This window comes from Lycorma delicatula, chromosome 10 (genome assembly GCF_047948215.1).
Source record: "Lycorma delicatula isolate Av1 chromosome 10, ASM4794821v1, whole genome shotgun sequence".
Lineage (NCBI taxonomy): Eukaryota > Metazoa > Arthropoda > Insecta > Hemiptera > Fulgoridae > Lycorma > Lycorma delicatula.
Genome location: NC_134464.1, coordinates 5857034 through 5880169, shown reverse-complemented (window position 1 = coordinate 5880169; position 23136 = coordinate 5857034). Strand labels below are relative to the sequence as shown.

Genomic DNA, 23136 nt, shown 5'->3' with positions numbered 1-23136 from the left:
TTTTTTTACACTTCCTTTCTAAATATCTACTTTATTATATTTGTCTTTACTGTTTGGTTCATTATTTATGTTTAAATAAATTTGTGAATGAATCGGTAACCATTCAGTAATACCGTAATGAATTTTGACATAATTTAGTAAATGCTTTTACTAAAACATTTGCTGGTTGTTGTTTTTTTCTTTTAAACAACCTGATTTCCTGTATATTGTCATTTTACATAATATTAATTTGAAATTTTTGTTACTGCTAGCAGTATTATATGTTTTGTTTTCTTTTTATTTCTTAGGCAACAACAAAATATTGAATTGCCAGAATTTGGAAAATATGCTACAGGGATAATTTACGAAGATAAAACACATCATGCCGAATCAGAAGCTGCTATTGCTACTCTTGCAGAAGAATGTAATTTACAGGTAAGTATCAATATTATTTAATTAGTTTGTTTATTTGAGATCCTGAATTAATCTAATTAATTAAATTTTCTGCATTCAGTGACATTGGTAATAATTATTACTCTTTTCTATGCTTCTGTAAGTTGTAAGTTGATTGTTTATCACTGTTTTTTTTGTTAATGTTTTTTTTTTAATCTTATAACTCGTTGATACATTGTGCTTTAAAATCTGCATTTAAGATATCTCTTTTTACAATGATGTCGATGACAATTGATGGGAAAATTAGAAAATTTTTAAAACAAACCAAGTAATTTTTTTTTAAATTCCTTTTTTATAATTACATTACAATATTTTCAGTTGCTTTTGGTGATATATTGATTAAATACCAATGAAGATATTCATAAATGTGATTTTTAATGTTATTTGATAAAAAAAAAATTGTATTTCGAAGTAAATTTCATCTGATAAAAATAAAGAACTATGATAAATGGTTGTTTGAAAACAGAATTATGCTCAAAAAATCTTTACAATTATCACTTATTGAGACGGTAATTTTGATTATTGAAACCGTTAATATCACTAAACACAATGGAAAATTTTCAAATAAATAAATAAATTAAAAACAGCAGATAAACTGAATTAATTTGGTTTTCATATCACAGAAAAAATTTGAGAGAAAAACATATCTCTTAAGAGTAAACCTAGCATAGAAAATTTTTGGGAAAAATTAGGTTTCCAAGTCAAAATCAAGAAACCGCAAATTAAGACCAAGCGCTCAAAAGAAAGAAAGAAATGGCACAGGGAATGATTAAGAAATATTTGAAAAAGAGAAAAGTTTCGAATAAGCCAAAGTAAATGTAGTGGCCAAATCAAAAAAAAATGTGTGTAAATGATTTTTGAGTGTTGTTTTCAAGTTTAAATTTTATTTGGTTTTGTCATGTATATGAATGGTTTTATATACTTTTAATTTTATTGAAAAATAAAAATAAATAAGATTTTTATGTTCATGCTTATACATTTTTTTCATTCTAACACTTCAGCATTTGAGAGTTTTCTCATTCCATATGTTTCCCTTCCATACAACAAATACTGTCTGATTTGAATCGATCTTTTAATACGAAAATCATTTTGGCTTTTTAAAAGGAGTTTTCTTGAATTTTGATTATAAAAAGTTGTTTGTTATAATTAGTACTATCATTTTGTCTTAAGTTCTTTCATAGAACTGTTGAAACTGTGAACAGACATTCAAACAGTTAGTTAGATTTTGATTGATCACTGCTCATGGATTTTTGTAATTAATGTGTGTTTCTGGCTAGGAATATTGTGATGTGAATTATATAACGATATTTACAGCTGCTCAGAAGTAAGAGCAAATTCAGAGTTATAGATACTAAATTTTTTTATATATACAGTACTATATAGTATAATTTTATATAGTACTATATATAGTATAAAAATATTGATAAGTGATTAAAGGGGTGATAAGTTTGCTAAAAATCTGGTTGTCATTTTTTTTTGTGTTCAACAAAACCAACTTGACTGGTTTGATGCAGCTCTCCAAGATCTCCTATCTAGTGCCAGTCGTTTCATTTCAGTATACCCCTAGATTCTACATCTCTCACAATTTGTTTTACATATTCCAAACGTTGCCTGCCTGCACAATTTTTCCCATCTACATGTCCCTCCAATATTAAAGTGACTATTCCAGGATGCCTTAATACGTGGCCTATAAGTCTGTCTCTTCTTTTATCAATACTCTTCCAAATGCTTCTCTTTTCATCAATTTGCCGCAACACTTTTCCATTTGTCACTTTATCCACCCGTCTGATTTTTAACATTCTCCTATAGCACCAAATTTCTAAAGCTTCTAATTCTTTTCTTCTCAGGTACTCTGACTGTCCAAGTTTCACTTCCATAAAAGCTACACTCCAACATATATATATATATATATATACTTTCAAAACATATACTTTCAAAAATGTTTTTCTGACGTTTAAATTAATTTTTGATGTAAGCAAATTATATTTTTGACTGGAAGCTCGTTTCGCCTGTGCTATGCAGCATTTTATATCGCTTCTACTTCGTCCATCTTTAGTAATTCTGTTTCTCAAATGAAAAAATTCTTCTACTTCTGTAATCTTTTTTCTTCCTACTTTTATATTCACTGGTCCTTCTACATTATTTCTACTATATTTAATTTCTTTTGTTTTGTTCTTGTTTATTTTCATGTGGCAATTCTTGCGTAGGACTTCATCCATGCTACACACTGTTTCTTGTAAATCTTTTTTACTCTTTGCAAGAATTACTATATCACCAGCAAATCGTAACATCTTTATCTTTTCACTTTGAACTGTTACTCCTAAATTCTAAATTGTTCTTTATCATCATTAATTATGTAAAGATTAAAAAGTAACAGTGATAGGGAACATCCTTGTCAGACTCCCTTTTTTATTACTGTTTCTTTCTTATGTTTGATTATTATTCTTGCAGTATGGTTCCTGTAAATGTTAGCAATTGTTCTACCTCTATGCTTGAACCCTTAATTTTTTAAAATGCTGAACATTTTATTCCAGTCTACATTATCAAATGCCTTTTCTAAGTCTATAATGCCAAGTATCTCAGTTTGTTTTTATTTAATCTTTCTTCTACTATTAATCTGAATGCTAAAATTGCTTCCCTTGTCTGTATACTTTTTCTGAAACTGAATTGGTCTTCTCCTAACACTTCCACTCTTCTCTTAATTCGTCTGTACAGAATTCTAGTTAAGATTTTTGATGCATGACTAGTTAAACTAATTGTTTTGTATTTTTCTCATTTATTTGCTCCTGCTTTCTTTGGTATCGTGACAATAGCACTCTTTTTGATGTCTGATGGAACTTCCCTTTTTCGTAGATATTACACCCCAGCTTTTATAATCTATCAATTGCTTCCTCACCTGCACTGCGTAGTAATTCTGTAGGTATCCCAGGAGTCTTTCTGCCATTCAGATGTTTTGATGCTCTCTTAAATTTCAGATCTCGGTATTGTATCTCCCTTTTCATCCTCTTCAACCTCCTCTTCTTCCTCTATAACACCAGTTTCTAATTCATTTCCTCCGTATAACTTTTCAATATATTCCACCCACCCGAACCTTTTCTTTCTTATTATAAATTGGTGTACCACCTTTGTTTAACATATTATTAGATTTTAATTTATGTACCGCAAAATTCTCCTTAACTTTCCTGTATGCTCCATCTATTTTAGCAATGATCATTTCGCTTTCCGCTTTTCTGAACACTTTTATTTAATCCACTCTTCTTTGCACTTCCTGTTTGTAATATTTCTTAATTGTTGGTAGTTCCTTTTACCTTCTTCATCACTAGCATTCTTATACTTTCTCTGTTCTTCCACCAGCTCCAATATATCGTACTCGGATAAAAGAATAAAAACACAGAACGACAGAGATTTAAACAAAAAACAAACTTATTAAAAACTCTTCCAATACAAAACATATACGTAACAATATTACATTTTTTGTATTAACCTAGCACTACGCAAAAATAGAAACATCCAGTTTAAAACTTCATTATCATTGCTCAAGACATCACGGATGTGTTTGGGTAGTTTAAATTTTCGACGTAACGCTGCATAACATATGCAATCTATAAGTATGTGGTGCACAGTCATGTGGCTATGTATCGTGCGCATAGGGGTGCGTGAGGATACATAAAAAAATAGCGGCGTACTTGAGTGATATGTATATAATTTCATTAATAAATATTCATTTTTCAACTTTAGTAAAAAGTTGTAACTTACTTTCCAAACAAACTTCGTAGTAACACCTTCCGTGCTTTTGGTTAATCATTTACTCGCTAAATAGTGTAAATTTTTATCACCTTTGTTTAACATTGTCTTGTGAATAATACTGTATATTCAGTTTTTAAATGGCTTATCTAATTTATCGCTTATGTACTCTGAAAACATTGTTATTTGATAATAACGTATTATCGAGATAAAGCGCTAATTTTAAGAATAGAATTAGTAAGACTATGTAGCTGTGGAAATCAAGCGAGTACTTATAATTGAAGTTTCACAAGATGTTGCAAATTACAATTTCAAGGCGATTAACTGTGACTTAACGTGATTAATTATCCCGATACGATTTATTATTAATTATCGTGATTAGTGCGAGTTTAATAAACTACTGTTTAATTATATAAAGCGTTCTTGAAGTCTCACCCCTCTCTGCGTAAAACAAACTATATTTATTTAACAAAAAAAATAATTTAATTATGTGATACAGGGAATTAAGGAGGCTATATTTAATTTTTTCCACTCGCTTGTCAAATTAATGTTTAAAACAGCACCCGTCTTGACGGTTGATGCAAAATTATTTCTTCTTGTTCAGTGCAACTTTCCTTGCTGCGGTGAAAGAGATGCTCTTTCAATATTTTCTTTCAGTCTCGGGTTCTTGGAAACAATACCTTTCTGATGATCCCGTAAATAAAATCTATCGGTCAGAAATCTGGTGACTGTGGAAAATTACACGGTCAGTTCACGTAAAAATTGCATATACCCAAATCAGCAGTGCGGCATGTAGCACCGCATTACTGTCCACAGCAGTCTTACTCTTCAGTTTCAAGTAAGGTTATGAAATTTGTAATAATTTTTGAATGACATTCCTCATTTAATGTTGCAGTGAAAAAAACCGGTCCGACTATTCTTTATCGCGATATCGCACGCTAAACATAAACTTTTTGAGAGTACAGTAGTCTTCTATGATAAGCGTGAGTCTTCTCAGAACTTCATTCTCTTACTGTTTTTGCTTTTAATAAATCCGGAAAGATGAGACCACACTTTATCAAAATAAAAAATATCGTCCAAAACTCACACCGTCTCGCACGAAATGTTCGAACTACTTGTAGTACTGAAGTCATCCGTTAAAATCAAGCGTTTGTTAAGGGTATTACTTTTTTTGTAGCCTTGTGAACGGTTCCGACCGGAGAAAGTTTCCTTAATCGCTTTCCTGGAGAACTTATAAGCGACTGATATATGTCGTGTAAACTGCGATCGTGTAACACTAACAGATGATCGCTACGTTTTACGATCGGCTACATTTCCTATTTCATTTCACCGAAAACAAATAATCGATTTATTTAGTACTGCACTATCGGGAGATAAGCTATAACAACCCTATGGCGTTCAGAACAGCACCAAGTGATGAAACAATATCGCACAATAAATATACTGTGGGTTGTGCTATGTATTTTGATCTTATCTAATACAGGTCCAACAAAATATCTGCCTCACCTGAAACCCTGCAACATCAAACTTATGTTTAGGATCGAGGTCTGCTTTAGGTTGCGTGACGTTTTACGAATGATTTATAAATATTTAATTAATATATACACGTGTATATACTATATGTATTATTTGAAATATAAACAACTAACTGACATCTCATTCGTGTTTTATTAATTTGTGTTAAATGCATATTCAGCTTAAAAATTTTAAAGTAAGTTAAACCTGAAAATAAATAAATCAAAATTTTTGCTTGTAAATTAATAAAATTTTGTTTACTTTTAATGTAACCATTTATTTTATGTTTAACGGCTTACCGTACGTACTCGTAAAACATTCATCTTCTCTTACTAATTGAATTAGAAAATTTTTTTAGTTTTGTAGTATATTTTGTAATTATTTTTTACTCTGTAAGTTTCTTTCTTTTTCACGGATCCAAAAATTTTTCTATCTTTTCTATTCCTCTTTTTAGTTTAGTTTTAAAGATTCTGACGCGTAAAGATATTTGGGTTCAGAGGAATAGGAATATTTGTTGTCGATATCTTTAGTCGTTTCATTTGCTTTATGCACTTCTCCAAAAATAAGAACGTAGTTGTATTTATTTTTGTTTATTTTATGAACGCCGGTAGAAAACTTTTTTTTTGTTTTGTTATCGTTTATTTATTTGTTATACTTATCTTGTATCTACTGGAGGAGTGTTTAACTATCGAAATACAATTTTTGTTATTTTTAATTTCTTCTGCTGATTTTAATAAAATTATCATCGACCGTTTATAACAAAATGAAATGAGCCGTGCAATTTAAACTTTTACAATAGAAATATGATATTATATTTTTCACTCTTATAGTCGGGAAATTATAAATAATTCCACAATACGTAATATAACTATATTCAGGCAAAGCCCCTCTCCTTTTTTATCGCTGCATTTAATCGTTTAAAAAAGATCGACAATATTTTCTTGCGTATCGAATTTTGGATTTCTGTTTTTTTTTTTGTTTTAACATCAGACTTAGGCTTATCATAGTTTTGTACAAAATAAAGTTTCTTTTATCAACAATTTTAAAAGTATATATCCAAGTACTTTTGGAGCTATTACTCCATCATCAGGGATTTCCCAAAGGTGTTAATTAAAATATGTAATTTTATTTAAATTAAAATTATTACGTTCGTAATAGTGGGTCGTCAAAATAAAATTAAATTGTACGTCAATAAGACCGTAACATCATGTTCGTAAGATGCGTGTGACTATTATAGTAACTATGTCATAACTATTATTTATTATTACATTTAACTACTATTATCGTTATAGTGACAGTGTCACCTTACTGTGACGTTATGGTCTTATCGACTTACAATTTCATTTTATTTCTTGACGACCGACTATTATGAATGTAACAGTTTTAATACATTTGAATTTCAATTAACATCTTTTGGGAAATCCGTGATGAATGAGTATCGGTTCCCAAAGTACTCGGGTGTGTACTTTTAAAATTGCTGGTAAGTGGAACTTTATTTTATACGATTGTATTAATACCAACGGTGCCAAACGTTTAGCGAATTACCGTATATTTGTGGGTCCGATCCAGGAAATATTTTTGAAATTACTTAAACGTCTTAACAGTTTCTCGTTAAACTTTATTTATTCAGTTGTATTTTTAGAGATGACTTTTTTCAGAAACGGTTTGTTTGTTTTAATTATATCGTAAAATTCACATCAAGAAAGTTCTGAATTAATTTTAACATTTAACAGATGTTTAACAGTAGATACTGAAAGTCTACTCCTTTCTGCAGACCCCGTAATTGAAAAAACTCTCTCAACTGGAGAGATGTCTCGGGTAAAGACATCGCAAACTCAACCGTTTTAGCAACATTGCAACACGAAATATCAGTCTTTTGAAACACCTTAAAAATTGCTTTCCGGTTGACAAATTAATTCGGAATATGTCAGAAATCCTTATGTTGCTGTGATAGAATTAGCTTCCGATTTCAGAATTACATTATTAAATAACTGTAGAGTACCGTATAAAAATTTCAAAAACAGTTCGCTTTCTAGATTTTCAAAAAATCAGTAATAATTTTGGTAATGTCACAAGATAAGAAGTACGATTCTTGTCTTCAAAAAGGGAAAGAATTCTTTCTATTGCCGGTAACAAACTAAGGAACCTTGTGTCGCTATGAGATAATACTTTTTTGTAACCTGTTTCCACACGTTCACAAAACTTTCATACTATTCGCAAAAGTTACTCTTACTGTATATATGTGAAAATATTTATAAATTTTTATAACAATAATTTCTATGTCCAGGGGTAGAGAATCGCATGCTGTTTGTACTGAATTTTGTACATCCCAACTCCGTAGGGGAAGACACCCTCCTTGTGACGCTTCCGGTCGCCACACCACCCGCCCCCGTTCCTAGCCCTGATGGGCTTTAACGGGAGTCGTCTTTCGCCCTTTAACATTTTTACATCTCATAGGCATAAGCCAGGCCGTTGGGATGCCACCGATGTAAATGCGTCGGTAGACTTTTACACTGGTGATTTTCAAACACAGCTTTTGCCTTCGCTGTAGGCCTCGTCCGTGCATCCTGAATGCTCTATATCGTTGCCTTCTGAACTAGCTCGGGGTTCGAGTAAGTACGAACCCTGCGCCTAGTTATACATTTACTGAGCCGATTCTTGTAAATGTCTCGTAAATTTGAGGCAAATTAAACAACAAAATAGCACCAAAAATGTTCGCAACAACGAAATTTAGTCCTAGTTCCCTTAGTGAACTCAACCTTTCGGTTCATACCCCAGACTTAGGTTAATTTACGGACTCCGGTCTGTTCTACAAGGGAGAGGTGGGCAGACCTCCTACTCTCACTCGCCTCCATTGCAGAGTCCCGCGTGACATTTACTTGCTTCTATTATCGTCGAGATGCGGCTACACCTCAGGCTGCACGGTAACCCATACCTTCGGCAGTGCAGTCGCCGTTCCGCCGACAGCTAACATTCAAAATAATCACCACAAATTCTATCTGACCGTGGCTTGATGCCAATACGCTTACCTTCGGCCAATAAACTGCCCAGGCGGTCCCCAGCCACCTGTGGTGCTACTCTACTATACCCCTTCAGTCGTCCTGCTCAGGGCGACGAAAAGGAGGAAGCCAGCAACAATTGTCCATTCTCTGCGAATCTTCCATTTGACCCGCAGATCAAAGAAGGAATCCACTAGCTCGAGTTCTTCGTTAACTCTGGTACGTTCAGCCTCGTACTGAGGACAAACATAAAGGACATGGTTCGCAGTGTCATCGACCCTACAGTCCGGAGACAAGCCGGAGTCAACCAAACCAAACATAGCCAGACTATTCCTAAAGGCACCGTATTCTGAAAGGAATTGAGTTGTATACCGATCGGGGGAGACCCGCCTAATTGCTTGCAGCTCCCTAACGTTTGGAAAGATACCGTGCTTAGCTTGCCAAGTATCGTCCCGCTTAGCTTGCCAAGAGTCAAAACCTTGGTCTTCAATTTCTTGCATACGCCCGGAAGTAAGAAGGCCTACATTCTTGGAAATATACCGCTTGCTACATTCCGTAGCTAGAATATCAATGGGTTTAATGCCGGCGATCATGGAGACTGCCTCTCTCGAGACAGTTCTGTAGCCACCGACAACAGCTAACAATAGAAGACGCTGGGCTCGCAATAGAATATCCCGATAACTTTGGAATTGTATACGATGAGCCCAGACGTTCGCAGCGTATAACATTACAGCCTCACAGACACCTTTGTAAAGAATACGCATGTTACGATAATTCAATCCCCGATCAGGATGGATGACACTACGAACACCAAAGAAGGCATCGATGGCCTTCTTTGCAAGAAATTGAAGGTGCTCCTTGAATTGAAGCCTCTCATCAAGGATGACACCAGATATTTCTGAACGGTAATATACCTAAACAGAAGGCCGTCCATCATAACCCGCGGGTAAAGGGTCGGGGCTAGACGACCTTTAAGAAACATCATAGTGGATTTCTCCGCACTGAAAACCATCTTATGCTGAAGACTCCACAACCTGAGAACCTTACATACCTGCTTCGCTCTGAGGACTATCTCGACACGCAAGTTGCCCTCGACCAGCAGCAACCAATCGTCGGTATAAGCCAGGATACGGCAGCCACTGGGCATGCGCAGTCGCATGAGAGAGTCGAACTCAACGACCCAGACGAGTAGACTTAGAATACTGCCCTGTGGACAACCTTTTGACAGGGTATTTCCTACTTCCGTTACGAAGGACGACAGTTCTGTCGCTGAAGTAGCTCGAGAGAGTTCTAATCTCATATAGCATGCACCCATGCTACTGAAGATGTAGCAAGGTAGAGGGCCACCACAAAGTTATTGAAGGCCACGGATATGTCCAAAAAGACGCCGAGTACATATTTGCACTCGCTGGACGAAGCCAGATCCATTACCATAAGAATTGCGTCCTTTGTGCCTGTGCCGGGGCGAAAATCATACTGGTCGTCCATCAGCATATGGTTAGAAGTCAACCTACAATTAATGCGGAGGTACAAGACCTTCTCGAAAACCTTACTTAGCGTCAGAGGACGATAAGAAGAACTTACAGTGGGATCCTTGTCGCACCTTTGAAGAGCAATTTCAACACACCATGTTTCCAAAACGCTGGGAAAAAACCAACAAAGAGCATCCTATTAAAAACTCTAGTTAAAGGACCAGCAATCACCGGCAACGTGCGAACGTATCTCTACTGTACCATCATATCCGTGGCGTTATTCTTAGCCAGGCTACAAATTACTTGGCAGACTTCGGCCTCAGTAATTTCAGAAGATAAATTCTCAGAGCGAAAACTTACAACTTCCCTTCGAACACGTCGATGATACGAGGTTTCACCAACCTCGGTATCATCTGGAAGGAGATCGTTCATCAGAGGATTGAGGACACGATTTTTATCTATAACAACTTCATCCTGGGTGAGAGAGCCGGCAGAAGAATGTTTTTTTTCCGCTTATGACCAAGTACTCTACAGACAACACCTCCATGGGTCTTTATTTCCTTGCTCTTGCACAAAAGAGCGCCAGGAATCACGTTTAGAAGACATAACCTTGTGAAAATACTTGGTCCTCTTCCGACGATAATCCGCAATCAAAACTGCACGCCGATCAGGATGACCTTCACGTTGTGCGGCTCTCTTGAGCCACCCCACAGTCCGTTTCATCGCGGTCAAGTCACGAGTCCACCATCCAGATATTCTCTCTCGACTCGTTCTTCTGGGAATCGACTGTTCAGCGGCTTCAACCACCACAGAAGAAACATTTTCTGCCAGGTTGTCTAACGGGGACTCGTCTAGACTTCGAGCAAAAACTCGGAGCCTGGCCGCAAGAATATTTTTAAATCTAGGCCAATCCGCACGACTGTGCAGGAAGCGCCCCTGCTGAACAGGAACGTTCCCCCTAAAGACATCGTGCAGCCCACCTACCAACTCAAAACTATTAGCCGATGATCACTCGCGCAATCATCGACTACTGTCCAGTTCAGAATCCTACCAGGGATATCCTTACCAACGGTAACAACCATAAAAGGCCCTCCGCAACCCAACTGCACCGGCGAAGTTAAAAAATTCGCCAGCTACATTAAAAAAATCAAAAGATGCTGCGCGATGAAACCCTCGATCAATTCGCTGCCATCATTCGTGATTCCACGTTGCCAAAGAAGCGATTTGGCATTCGCATCAATTCCTATAAAAATAGGACGACCCGCTACCAACCTAACAATCCTATCCCATATCTCCAAATGCTGTGCTGTGGGATACCTGTATTGAAAGTACGAACTAACGACAACTAGGCTCAAACCATCCACGGCAAGCTCGATAACGACGTTATGCGTGTCAGAGGCCTGCCGTATGAAGACGCTATCTAAAGACTTCCTGCGGAAGATAGTACGGCGGATTTGATATCACCAACGAAAAACTTCTTCCAACCTGGAAATCCTGGCAGATCACTCTTGACCACGTACGGGTGTTACAGAGGAACAACATCGAGGCTCCGTTTTTCGACAACTTCACCTTACTCAATGTGGACTACACAGACACCCTGTGCATTTAGTTGACCGAACTTAACCATCAAGAGAGTTCAAATAAATCTCAACAGCTGTTAAGTAACAACCGCACTCGCTTACTATTAATCGAGGGCCTATGATTTTTGCGCAACCTTTTGCAATTGACGCAAGACGGAACCTCTTTCTTTTGCGGACAGTCGTTACGCTTGTGCCAATACGCGCAGACCGACGCATACTGCAGAACTTAGCCCTACGGCCGAAACGACAACATTTGAAGCAACGCTACCCGTCAAAGTATTCCTTGACGGGACAGAATGCAAAATCCACGAAGATTCATCCCTTGGACACGAACTTTGGTGGAGACCAGCAACTAATTCAAAGACTCTGTGATACAGTGGGGTTCATGCTTACCAGTTTTGAAGTTCAGCCTGCACTGTTGCTTGAACGGGATCTCATCCAAGTCGGTGTTCTGCTCTCGAATGAGAAACAGAAAGGCTCCGATCGATGTCATATGTATGACTCGGGGCCTACGCATTCGCTTGGGGTCGACCTTAACCTCAAGCTTCCGGACAGCTGGAGACTCCGTGATGATGCAGACCGTCCCCTTATTCTCTACAACCATTATCAGCCCTTTGCTGGTCTCCTTGATATGTCTGATCTTCAGCTGCTTCCAGTTGTCGCAAAGGGCAACCTGGAGGTCCCGTTTAGCTTCTGACTGGTGACTTTCAATCCTCCGCCGTGTTTACGAAGATCACCTCTACTTTTTTAGCCGCCTTGCTGGCCTCTTGCTTGTTCTTCAGTACATCAGCGTAGCGCCTGGGTTGCGCTGGAGCCTGGATCACCTTCGGAAGGGTATTAACCTCCTTGGGCTGGTAGGCTAGGTTCTCAAAACCTTCTGCAGTTCTGCAGTTTTCTAACTTGCGCAGAAAACGCATCTTTTAACTTGGTCAGCCGAGAAAGAATAGTCTTCCTTGCGCCTGAGCTAACAACGCGAAGGACCAAGAATTCAAATAAGTAGTCCAGGTTTTTCTGAACTACAAGGGCAAGGTCTGCCCTTCGCTTTTTTGACCGCCTCCATCACAGGGATCTGCTTGACCGGGATGGTTGTCCCTGTCTCCATCTCAGATATCTCGTCCTCAGAGGAAGTTGAAGGCACTGGCTCCGCCTTCCTCTTCCGCCTGGGCTTACTAGAAACAAGCTGGAAACCTTCTATGGCCGAAGATTCCCTACCCTGAATGGACATAAAAACGATACTCTTGCCGTCTTCCTCCTACTCTCTAGTACGGGCTAGCTTACAAATGTGACAACTGCCCGCAGCGAGCACGGGCAGCAGGAGACCTTAAGTATTTTCCTGCCACTCTTCGTACCTCTTAGCCGCTTCTGGATCAGTTATAAAACTACGGATTACGGCCTCGTTCTTAAACGACTAAAGGGACTATTCCTTACTCGTAACGGGGACTTACGACCAGAAACAGTTGCCACCTATTCGCCGCGATGAGGCGGGTACACATTCGTAGAAATCCGAGCCTTGTACATCACAAAAAAGGGCACGCAATGAGTCTACTTAAAATGTTGCTAAACAGCAACCACCGTATGCAATCAGAAAATCTCGAACTCTCGGAGGTACACCTTCTACCGACAGTCAAACACCAACAGCACACCAAAAGCGGCGGACGCCGTCTCTGTAATGCACAAGCTTAGAAGGATTGCTCGGAAGGATCACGGGCTGTCGGGCCGTCATTTGTACATGGTGTACCGAGGTGTCTTCGAAAGAATGGCCTCTTATGCTACCTCTGTTTGGGCGCATAGGATGGACAGAAATAAAGCACGTATTCAGAATTTAAGGAGCACCCAGCGCAGAGCCTTAATATATGCACTATTGTTTTTTTTTAAAAACCCCTACAAGGCTACCACCGTATTGGGAAAGGCTCTCCCAATCGATTTAGTGGTTAAAGTTCGGGCGGCCATGTGGAAGTTGCGAAGAGGCAGGGAGGCCGACGTATTGCGGATGCAGTAACGAGCCAGGCCTGTACCAGAGCGGAACGGTGATCACTGTGCACCAGTTCTAAACTTCGTTCAGTTGCCCATCTCCCGCCTGCGGAGGAGGCTTTACAGCCTCGCGATGGATGCGTGGCAGCAAGAATGGCACACCACGACTAAGGGAAGGTCCTTGAATAGGTTTATACAGAACCTGGCGGGGGATAATATGCTTCTCCATCGTTTTTAAGGGCAACGGGTGCCCACGTGCACTCCAACCAGGCGAACTTGAACCAATATTTATTTCGATTCCACCTGGCAGCTGATGAGCTGTGCGTCTGCGAGGAGGTCCAGTCAAATGAACATATGATGTTTGACTACCCAGCTCTTAGAGGGAGGGCCATAACTCAGGTCATATTGGAACTTAGTGGTCAAGGGGAAAATTGGCTACTCATAAGCAGCGAGTCAATGTGGCGTGAGCTGTATTGTCGGACCGTGTGGGTGTTCCTTGATGCCGTTGCTTTGTTCAATCGGCATCAGTAGTTTATTTAAGAGAAAGACTCCTTCCTCGCTGTTGTGAGACGCTACCTGTTATGACTGGCCATCAGCCAATTACCGCTCCAAGCGCTTTAATATGGTGGACAGGTACTTTCTGTCACTCGGAGACCTTGGCGTGGTAGCGAATTTCTGTCCAGCGAAATAAATTTTAATTTATGGACATCATATATATTTTTAGTAGTTGTCGGGATGCGCCTACCCATTTTGAGAAATTTATGATAAGTGAGCGGTTGGGACATGTAAGCTGGTGGTGAATGCCACCGCACTTAGTCCTCTCATGCTGTTAGGTACGTTCTAGTAGCTTTTTAGTATACTGGTCGCTAAACTAATTTGAGGGTCAGTAGCTATTTGTGGCACAGACATTCGATCTTATGTTTTAGGGCAACCGAATGGGATGGTGGCGGGAGAAATGCCACGCAAACCAATTTCGCTTTTCCTTCACATCTCCAGAATTATTATAATTAACAGAATTGGTATAACAAACCGAATTTTCTTCCAGTTTGTATTTTTTTACACCTTGCAAAATATAATGAATCAAAATTTGAGCAGTTTCATCTGACATTTCATTGAAATTTTAAAATTTATCTTAAATTCCCTCCTCCAGACTGAAATATCTTACAAGCCTTGGTTTTTGTTCTAGCAGATGCAAATTTTGGGTCGTATAACTTTTTAACCGGTTTAGATGTGCAGTCTGATGTTTTGAAACTGTGTTTAAGTTTAAAGTATTCAACAACTTAACTGCGTAATGAAATTAATTTTTATTAAAACTACAATAAAAGAATTTTTATAGTGTGCGTAATAATTTTTTTTATTTTGTAATAAAAATATTTGCTTATTTATGTTATGGGAATAATAAAAAAAAGAATATTCTTATTAATCATAATCGTTGATAAGAAACTGATTTCAAAAGTTTCATTATTATAATCAATAAAAAAAATCTTATAAGAGGTTATGGATTTCTAATATTAATATTTCTTTTTAAATATGATTTAGTTTGTCGATAACTGGATCAAAAAGTATTGTATAATTTTGTTTTTATGAGATTATCAATTAAATTTTTACAAGATAAAGATAAGAGACAGATTTAATTATATTACATGCCTTTTTATATGTTTTTATTTAATAGATGCTTGTGATTTGTACAAATTTCTTCGCCAATATCACATTGTTATTTATTGCAGATAAAATATCTGAAAATAGTCATTATGCATTGTCTGCATTCCTTTTTTTTTGCTTATTTACACTTTCATACAAGAAGTGATTAGTATAATAATAGTATGATTTTCTTTGGTCCCAGGTCTACCGGTGCTTTTTCCTAGATTGTGATTTTAATTTAATATTATCAAAACACCTTTGTAACATGAGCATTTGAACATTTACCGATAAACATTTTTACGTTCTTTTACACAAAATAGATGGGATTTAAATTAATTTGATGCGTCTATGAATTTTAATTAGCGTTAATTTTAATTTAATTAACTGAATTCAGTTATTCCAGGCTTCAGTTCCAGTCAGGCATGAAATGTTTTCATAGGACATCAGTCTGTTGTTGTTGTAAAAGTAAATAAATAATAATAATGGTACCAGATTTAGATTTTAGGAGTAGTGGATATAGATGCCTCATTTTTACCATAGTTTTATGTTTGTGCAACTCTCAAACAGAAAATAGTCTTAGATTATGTTAGATTATGTAGAGATGATGTTACCATTCCTACTAAGCTATATTGAGAATAAATTGCCCTGCTGTCTACCAGAAGTTACTAGGACTAGCAAACAAAGTCCGACTAGTGGCTGACATAGTTCCCTGATAGTTTCTCAAGCAAGAAGAAGCAAAGAATAAAGAAAACGTGCAGTCATACAATCTACTAAAAGGGGGGGATGCAATCAGGTAACTGTAGTAAGGATGAAATATTTTGTATTTTAGGAGGGCATAGTTTATACAATAGATATTTGATTTCTTATGCACCCACCGGAACGGAGAAAGAGTTCTAGGATCGGGCACCATGCATCTCCTCTTTCACCAGATCACACAGATCACATTAAAGGTGCATTAGCCAACAAGACCTGGCCAATTCATTTTTAATATTTTTAGTATTTAAGTTTACAATCCAAATGATCAATATCGATGAAATGAAGGTGATCAAAGGTAGTGAAAAGGAGTTGATGTTGGTAAATCGTGATATACCCGTGGAGGAACTGCTGCTTGAGAGAATTAATCCCGTGTACGTGATAATTATAGGCATAAGAGGGCCACTATTCTATCCACAGTCCCTAAAGAAATCAGGGAACTTATTCGTATATTTATTCAGGACATAGGGATATTAGTTATCAGAGATTTTTAAGTGGGAGTATATGGTGCGTCAAAGATTGGTTTTTATCTAGAAATTTAAGAGCTCTTGGGAACAGGTACACATTTTGCCAAGGGCAAACTTAATCTATGTCCAAAAATGATAAAAATAGTAGACATTTTTCTGCATTAAAAAAGAGAAAAGTATTAAGTTAAGAAACTCAGTAATTTTATCAAAGTGTTTTCAAACTCCATGCGAAGGACTTTTTTTATAACGATATATATTTTTGCAGAACGGTTCATTCTGTAAATAAAAGTAAATAAATTAAAAACATAAACAAGCCAAGCCCCCTTCTAAAAAAAATGTATGTGAAAATTTTAGGAAATTTTCAAGAAATTAAGGATAAGGGAAAGCAAAGGAAGAATGGGGAATGATCAATCCATAAACAGATTGCCTTTGAGAAAGTTGATTAGTACAGTTTGGCAGGTTGATGATTAGCCTTGCCCATGACTCCTCTGGATAGATGTGTTGACATAATTTTGTAAAAATATACATACTGTAATGTATTTTTTTTTGATGTTTTATTAATTTTGAACATTCTACTTGTCTTTCTTAAATTGCCCGTTTTAATTTGAATTTATAATTAACGAATATTCTTTTTTGAATATTTTTACAAACTGGCAGGTTTAAGTATAATTATTTTACAGAATCTTTATTTAACAAGCATATTTTTTTGTTGTGTATTAAAAACCTTTTTATTGTTTTATTATACACACACGCGCGCGCACGCACGCACTGTAGGTAGCACCTTTTAATAATTATAAATATTTGAGTGAAAAAAATTAATTATTATTATTTTGACCTTTGACATTGTATTGCATGTATTTTAACGAGGAAGGATGATAGATGAAACAAACTTTTAATCTCTTGCTAGAAAAACTTTGTTCTGTGGTTGTTAGAAAGGATTTTAAATTCCTATTAAAAAGTTATTTATTAAATGCAGATTTGTGTGAAATTTATATGAAAAGATCAACTATTCTGATCGTGAAAGAAGTAATTGCATTTAATGTAGATTAGTGCTTCTAGTGTACGGTATCTAATACATATATAATGTATAATATTTATTTTGTTATATTTTCATAAGTTTCTGTTTTGTATATTTTCATTTTTATTTTTTTTTAAGTTTATAAACTTACATTACTTAAAACCAACAAATTAATATTTATATAATTCTAAGCATTACATCTTGCTTTAAAAAAGGAGAATGTATGAATTTGTTGTAACATAATTATTTGGGGCTTCTTTCCTAACCGTGGATTTTTACCTATTATGTAGAACAGTTTTCCTTATTGCACTTTTCTTTGTAATTAATCTTTATCTTCTAAAATTCTGCTCAATACTATGGTTATGTAAGAGTTATGTGATAATTGCTAGAGGAAATAAACGGATAATATTGGGGGGAAAAAAGGCCAGAACTTGTAGAATTCAAATCCAATAGTTTGAGTTTCTACAAAGTTATTTTTTAAGCTAGATTTTAGTATATGGGTTAAAAATGCTTAACAAGTAGCAGAATATTTTCTTTTAACAAAACTGCATTACAGAAAAATATCTGCTGTATAATATTTTATTATTCTGTTTTTATATCGGCTTAAAATAAAAATAAATAGTATTGTAATTTTTCTTATGGCCTTTATCGCATATTAATATCATTCTAACTCAGAAGATTCCAGGTTAAATTTCTGTATCTTTTTTTGGGGGGGGGCGGGGTTGTCATCATTAGTTCAATGATTTGATGCTATTCTCTATTCCTTTCTTTTCTGTACTAATCTTTTAACTTCAGCATATTTACTACGTTTTACACCCTCAGAAATCACTTTTATATACTCGTATATCCCAATTTATACCTTTTTTTACATCTTTACCTGTTTACTTACATATTTTTCTATTACCAAATAAATTAAACCTATATATCTTAACGTACAACCCGTAAACTTGGTTAACTCCTAAGAAATTCTGCAGTAGATTTTTTATTTGCTTTTGTTTCATTTTGTTTCTTGTAACTTTTTCCTTTCTGCTTTTCCTGACAATTATATTTCGCTACCGTAAAACATTAAATTTCACACAGATACACGATTAATTAAAGAATTTCTCTTTAATAATAGCAGAGAATAGCAAGAATTTCTCTTGTGCTGTGTTTTGATAATAGCAGACGCTCTTTTCTGCATGAAAGCTCTTCTATCTTTTATGGTTTTACTGTCTAAACAACTAAATGCAACTTCTGGTAAATGTGTTTCCTTTTGATGTAGTGAATTCCCCGTTATCTCCCTTTCTGCTGCATTGCTAATTACTGTATCTTTATTTTTTACTAGCGATAAATTTTCAGTTTTTTTGTTTCTGCTGTAAGAAAATAATAACAGCAAATTTCAATATATCATATTATTAATTATAAACTTATTTATAAATTTCTCTGTTGAATTAAATAATGTAAAATGATTGTTTTATTTAAAATCTGTAAAAAAAATTTGTCAAAATTCAGTAAATGAGCAGTCAAAATTCTTTTGCGTACTGACATTTTCAAGTTCTCTGGGCATCATTAATCATTACCTTAAGACAGTTGGTCCTGATGTTTAACCTGACTTTTAACATTATTTTTATAATAAATTCATTCGTAAAGTCTATATAAAAAGGTTACAAGTTACACATTAAATACCGCAAGTTAAAGTATACTAAAATCTTAAATATTTACATAAATAGACTGTAAGATGTATAATATCCATTAGTTTATGCAAATGTGGATGTACTGTATGTAAATTAGCTGAATTTTATAATGCGATTCGGTTTTAATTTAAAGTTTCATCATTATTATTCAGATCTAATTGACAAAAGCTGTTTTGAAAGCAAATTTATTTATGTCTGTATTTAATAAGGACATTTCTTCTTTCATCAGAAGGAGAGAGTGAAACTAGAATAACCATTTCAAGGAAGTATAGAATTTGTAAGTATGGATATTTAGAAAGCATTGTGAAAGCATCCATTTTAAAACCCAAATTTCCTAGAGGATCTCCTTGTGAAAATGAAGAAAGGACTATAAGTAGGAAGTCCTGGAAGAGATTTTTTTTTTTTACAAAAACCTACTTCTTTGTCAGATTTATGCTACCAGGGATATTTGATAATAATGCTGTAGAAGTGATGCAATTCCAGTGAAAAGTGGCACAGTCAAGTTGAAGACATGAAGAATCTATATATATATATTCACTATTCCCATGGTGTGCATAGTTTTTAAATTTACAGATGTTTAGAATAATGTCTGCAGGTGCCTTGGATGCTGTGAAAGTTGAAGATATTAATAAAATTTTCAATAAATGAATTAAGTCTGAAACTCGAGTTGGATTTTCTTGAGGAAGATGTTTGCAGAAATATCACAAACTACTCGGATAACATAGGTATTCTTTTATTTTGAAAAATGATATGCTTAAGAAAAATTTCAGCCTGATGGGTCCCTCAATATTTGCTGAACAGAATCACGTTCACCTGGACTGTATTGAAACAAAAATTTGTTGTTGTTCATCATCAATATTGATGAAATGCGGGTTAGGACTTGGAACTGGAGTTGAAAGTCAAGTTTAACAAATGGAGAAGTTGATCGGTATAGAAACAAAGATGATGATTACTAAGGAATCATCGTAAAAGAGTTCTATATGAAATAAGGTACATGAGCATATTAACATGACTTCAAGAAAAAATGATGCAGAAAAATTCATAAAACTGACCCGAGTAGTTCGAGAGATAGCGACTTAATTTCTTGAGTAACCTGTCCCTTCAAGGGACAGACATTTATTGCCATGCAAAACTGGCAATACATGTCTGCACTTAGGGATCCGGTGAGTAAGTACAAATAGGAAGTGTTATATACAGTGCAGACATGAATCCATCGGTTTGCTTCTTCACCTTGCAAGCCCATGTGCAGTCAGTATTTTTCCTTGCTAGAAGAGCTTTCTGCAGAGGATACTCAGCAAATCTAAGGACTTAATGAAAGCAGTGATCTCATTGGAATACAAATCTCTCCAAACATTGTGAAGTTTTCATTGAAAAGCAGGAAGACTGCATAGAAGAACATTAAAGAGATGCAATGTTATCTAAAATATTGTAGAACAAAATAATGTTATTGGTTATGAAATGTAACTTTTAGAATAGTTTATTTTTACCACTCTCCAGGTGTTATGCTGATATGTTTTGGCAAATTTCTTAACACACCGTGATATCATTATTTATTTATTTTTTGATATTTAATCGTATTAGATGCTGTGATTATTATTCGGTAAAAGTAAACAACATTGTACTGTTGCTAATAAATAAATGAAATTGTTCTTTGCTTGTCTTAAGGAATTGTTTTATTGAATACATTTGGCTATTGGAATTTTATGCTTATTTCTCACTTTGATTTATATTTTTTAATGCTAATTCTTCTATTGTAGGCATAGCAGATTCTTGAATTTGTAAAGGATTACTGATGTTAATCACTAGACTAGGACCAATTTTATTTATTAGCAATTTATGCCAAAATTTGCAGAAAAGTGAACTTAAATATGATCATTCATTATTATTCATCAAGAAGGATTTTTTTTATCCCGTTAAATACATATTAATTTGTTTTTTCATTCAGATTTAATTTTGATTTAAAAATAATTTTAATGTTTCTCATTAATATTTTTCAGATACTTTGTTGGCGTACCGTACCTACGAATAGATCGGGAATCGGTGAAGTTGCACGAAATAGTGAACCACTCATGCGTCAAGTTTTTATTATTCCAAAATCAGAAGTAGAATTTGATGAAGAAACTCTTAAACGACAGGTATGTAAGTTGAAGTAAATTTTCGATAATAAGTTGAAACAAATTGAAACAGAAGCAGAATTACATTTTATGTTGCAACAATTTTTTCTATATAAATAACTTTTGTAAATGTAAAATAAATATTTTTCATAACAAGCTTTTTGTTGGAAGTTGGCCAATTTAAGAGGAGTTTGCTGTTTTAAACTAATGTAAAAAGTTATAAATAGTTTCATTTTATTTTGCTTTGGTAAATTCATCACAGTTACTTTCTTTTTGTATTAAATTCCAAATTTCTTCAGTCGGTTTTTTATATTGAAATATTTGTTCATTTTTAGTAATTATAAAGTAAATTGTACTATGTTGATGAGGTTACATGATTTTGTTTTGTTACTTGATTTTTTGCTAGTGAAGATTCTATTTATTGCATTTTTTTAGATTTTTTTTTTTATCGATTTGTATTCATAATATATTAATAATATTTTTGACATACAATCTTGTTTAAAAATATTAAAAACAGTATTAAAAAACAGTTCTCGATTCAATTGATGTATTTTTCTTCAAATTAAAAATCTTACCTTATGACAAATTCGGTAATTCTGCTGGAAATATTTGAATTTCAGTGGTTAATTTTTATCATATACAGGAAATTCCTCTTCCTCTGGGAAGTTTTAACTGTTACATCAGTAGAAGGTTTTTATTAATGTAAAATTTCCCATCACACAATTTGAAGGTTTTTTCTTTATTGTTATAATTCATATTTTATAGCATAATGATACAGAACCTGAAGTAAAAAAGAAATATTGTATGTATTCTCAAATTCCAACTCGGCAGTACTTTCTTAATATCATTTCTGTAGGTTCTTTTTCTTATCGTTATCAGAATTCAAGTTTATTTTTTGTATTTTTTGCAAATGGTTTTTTTATGGATCGGTTTTCTTATCAAAAGACAAACCTGTTTAAAAAAAAATAAAATAAAATAAATCTTTAAAAAATGTATAAATTGCTTAAAAATGTACGAAGAAGTGGAAGACAATACTATTCAATTCTTGTTTTTAGTCTTGATTTTTTGAAGTCCACATTAAATTAAAAAACAAATAACTACTGACAGTTTTTAACTACTGCCAAAGTTTTATGGTTGAATGCAAATTGAATTTACAGAAAAATAAACGCTTGACTAAACATAAATAATCAAGTTAACATCGTTTTTAATTTAGAGTTGTGAGTATAAACGTGAATTGAATTGTATTATTTAAAAAATTTTTAGAATATTTTTGAAATCGGTTTTACTTTCTTTTTTTTAAATCAGGGGTCTCTTCATAAGTTTATTTTTTCTTATTTGCCCTTAATGACTGAAGGCATTCAATTCAAACTTTTTTTCAAGAAGCATGCTGAAATACTTGTTGTTAGGCATTGAAAAATATTTTTTTATCTTTTTCATCAACACTGCATCTTTCTCGGTTATTAGTTTTTCTCATAATAAAAGATGAAATTTATTTCTGTATGTTGAGAAAGATTAATTTATTTTTGTACAAGTTTAATAGAAAAAGAGCGTTAAAAATATTAGCCTTGAAAGCATTTTATGTAAAAAAAGAAAAAAAGGCTGATTGCACTGTTATATTAATCTGCAGTTTCATTTAATTTAATCGGCTGATTGAGTCATCACATTCCATTAAAATAAAATGTTATTTATAAAAAAATAATTTTTTTCATTTATTATAACAGCAATTATTGATAACATGATTATGAGTTTGTTAATGG

The 23136-nt window shown here is 34.5% G+C and overlaps 1 protein-coding gene across 2 annotated transcripts in view; it reads left to right on the top strand.

Moving 5' to 3' along the window:
- The window catches only part of LOC142331019 (uncharacterized), a 316345-nt gene that overhangs the window by 88771 nt on the left and 204438 nt on the right, over window positions 1–23136 (top strand). For both annotated transcript variants that reach the window (XM_075376587.1, XM_075376588.1), the window contains exons 4-5: window positions 288–414; window positions 21263–21400. In XM_075376587.1, the coding sequence (XP_075232702.1) occupies window positions 288–414; window positions 21263–21400 (265 nt within the window). The remainder of the gene's footprint in view (window positions 1–287; window positions 415–21262; window positions 21401–23136) is intronic.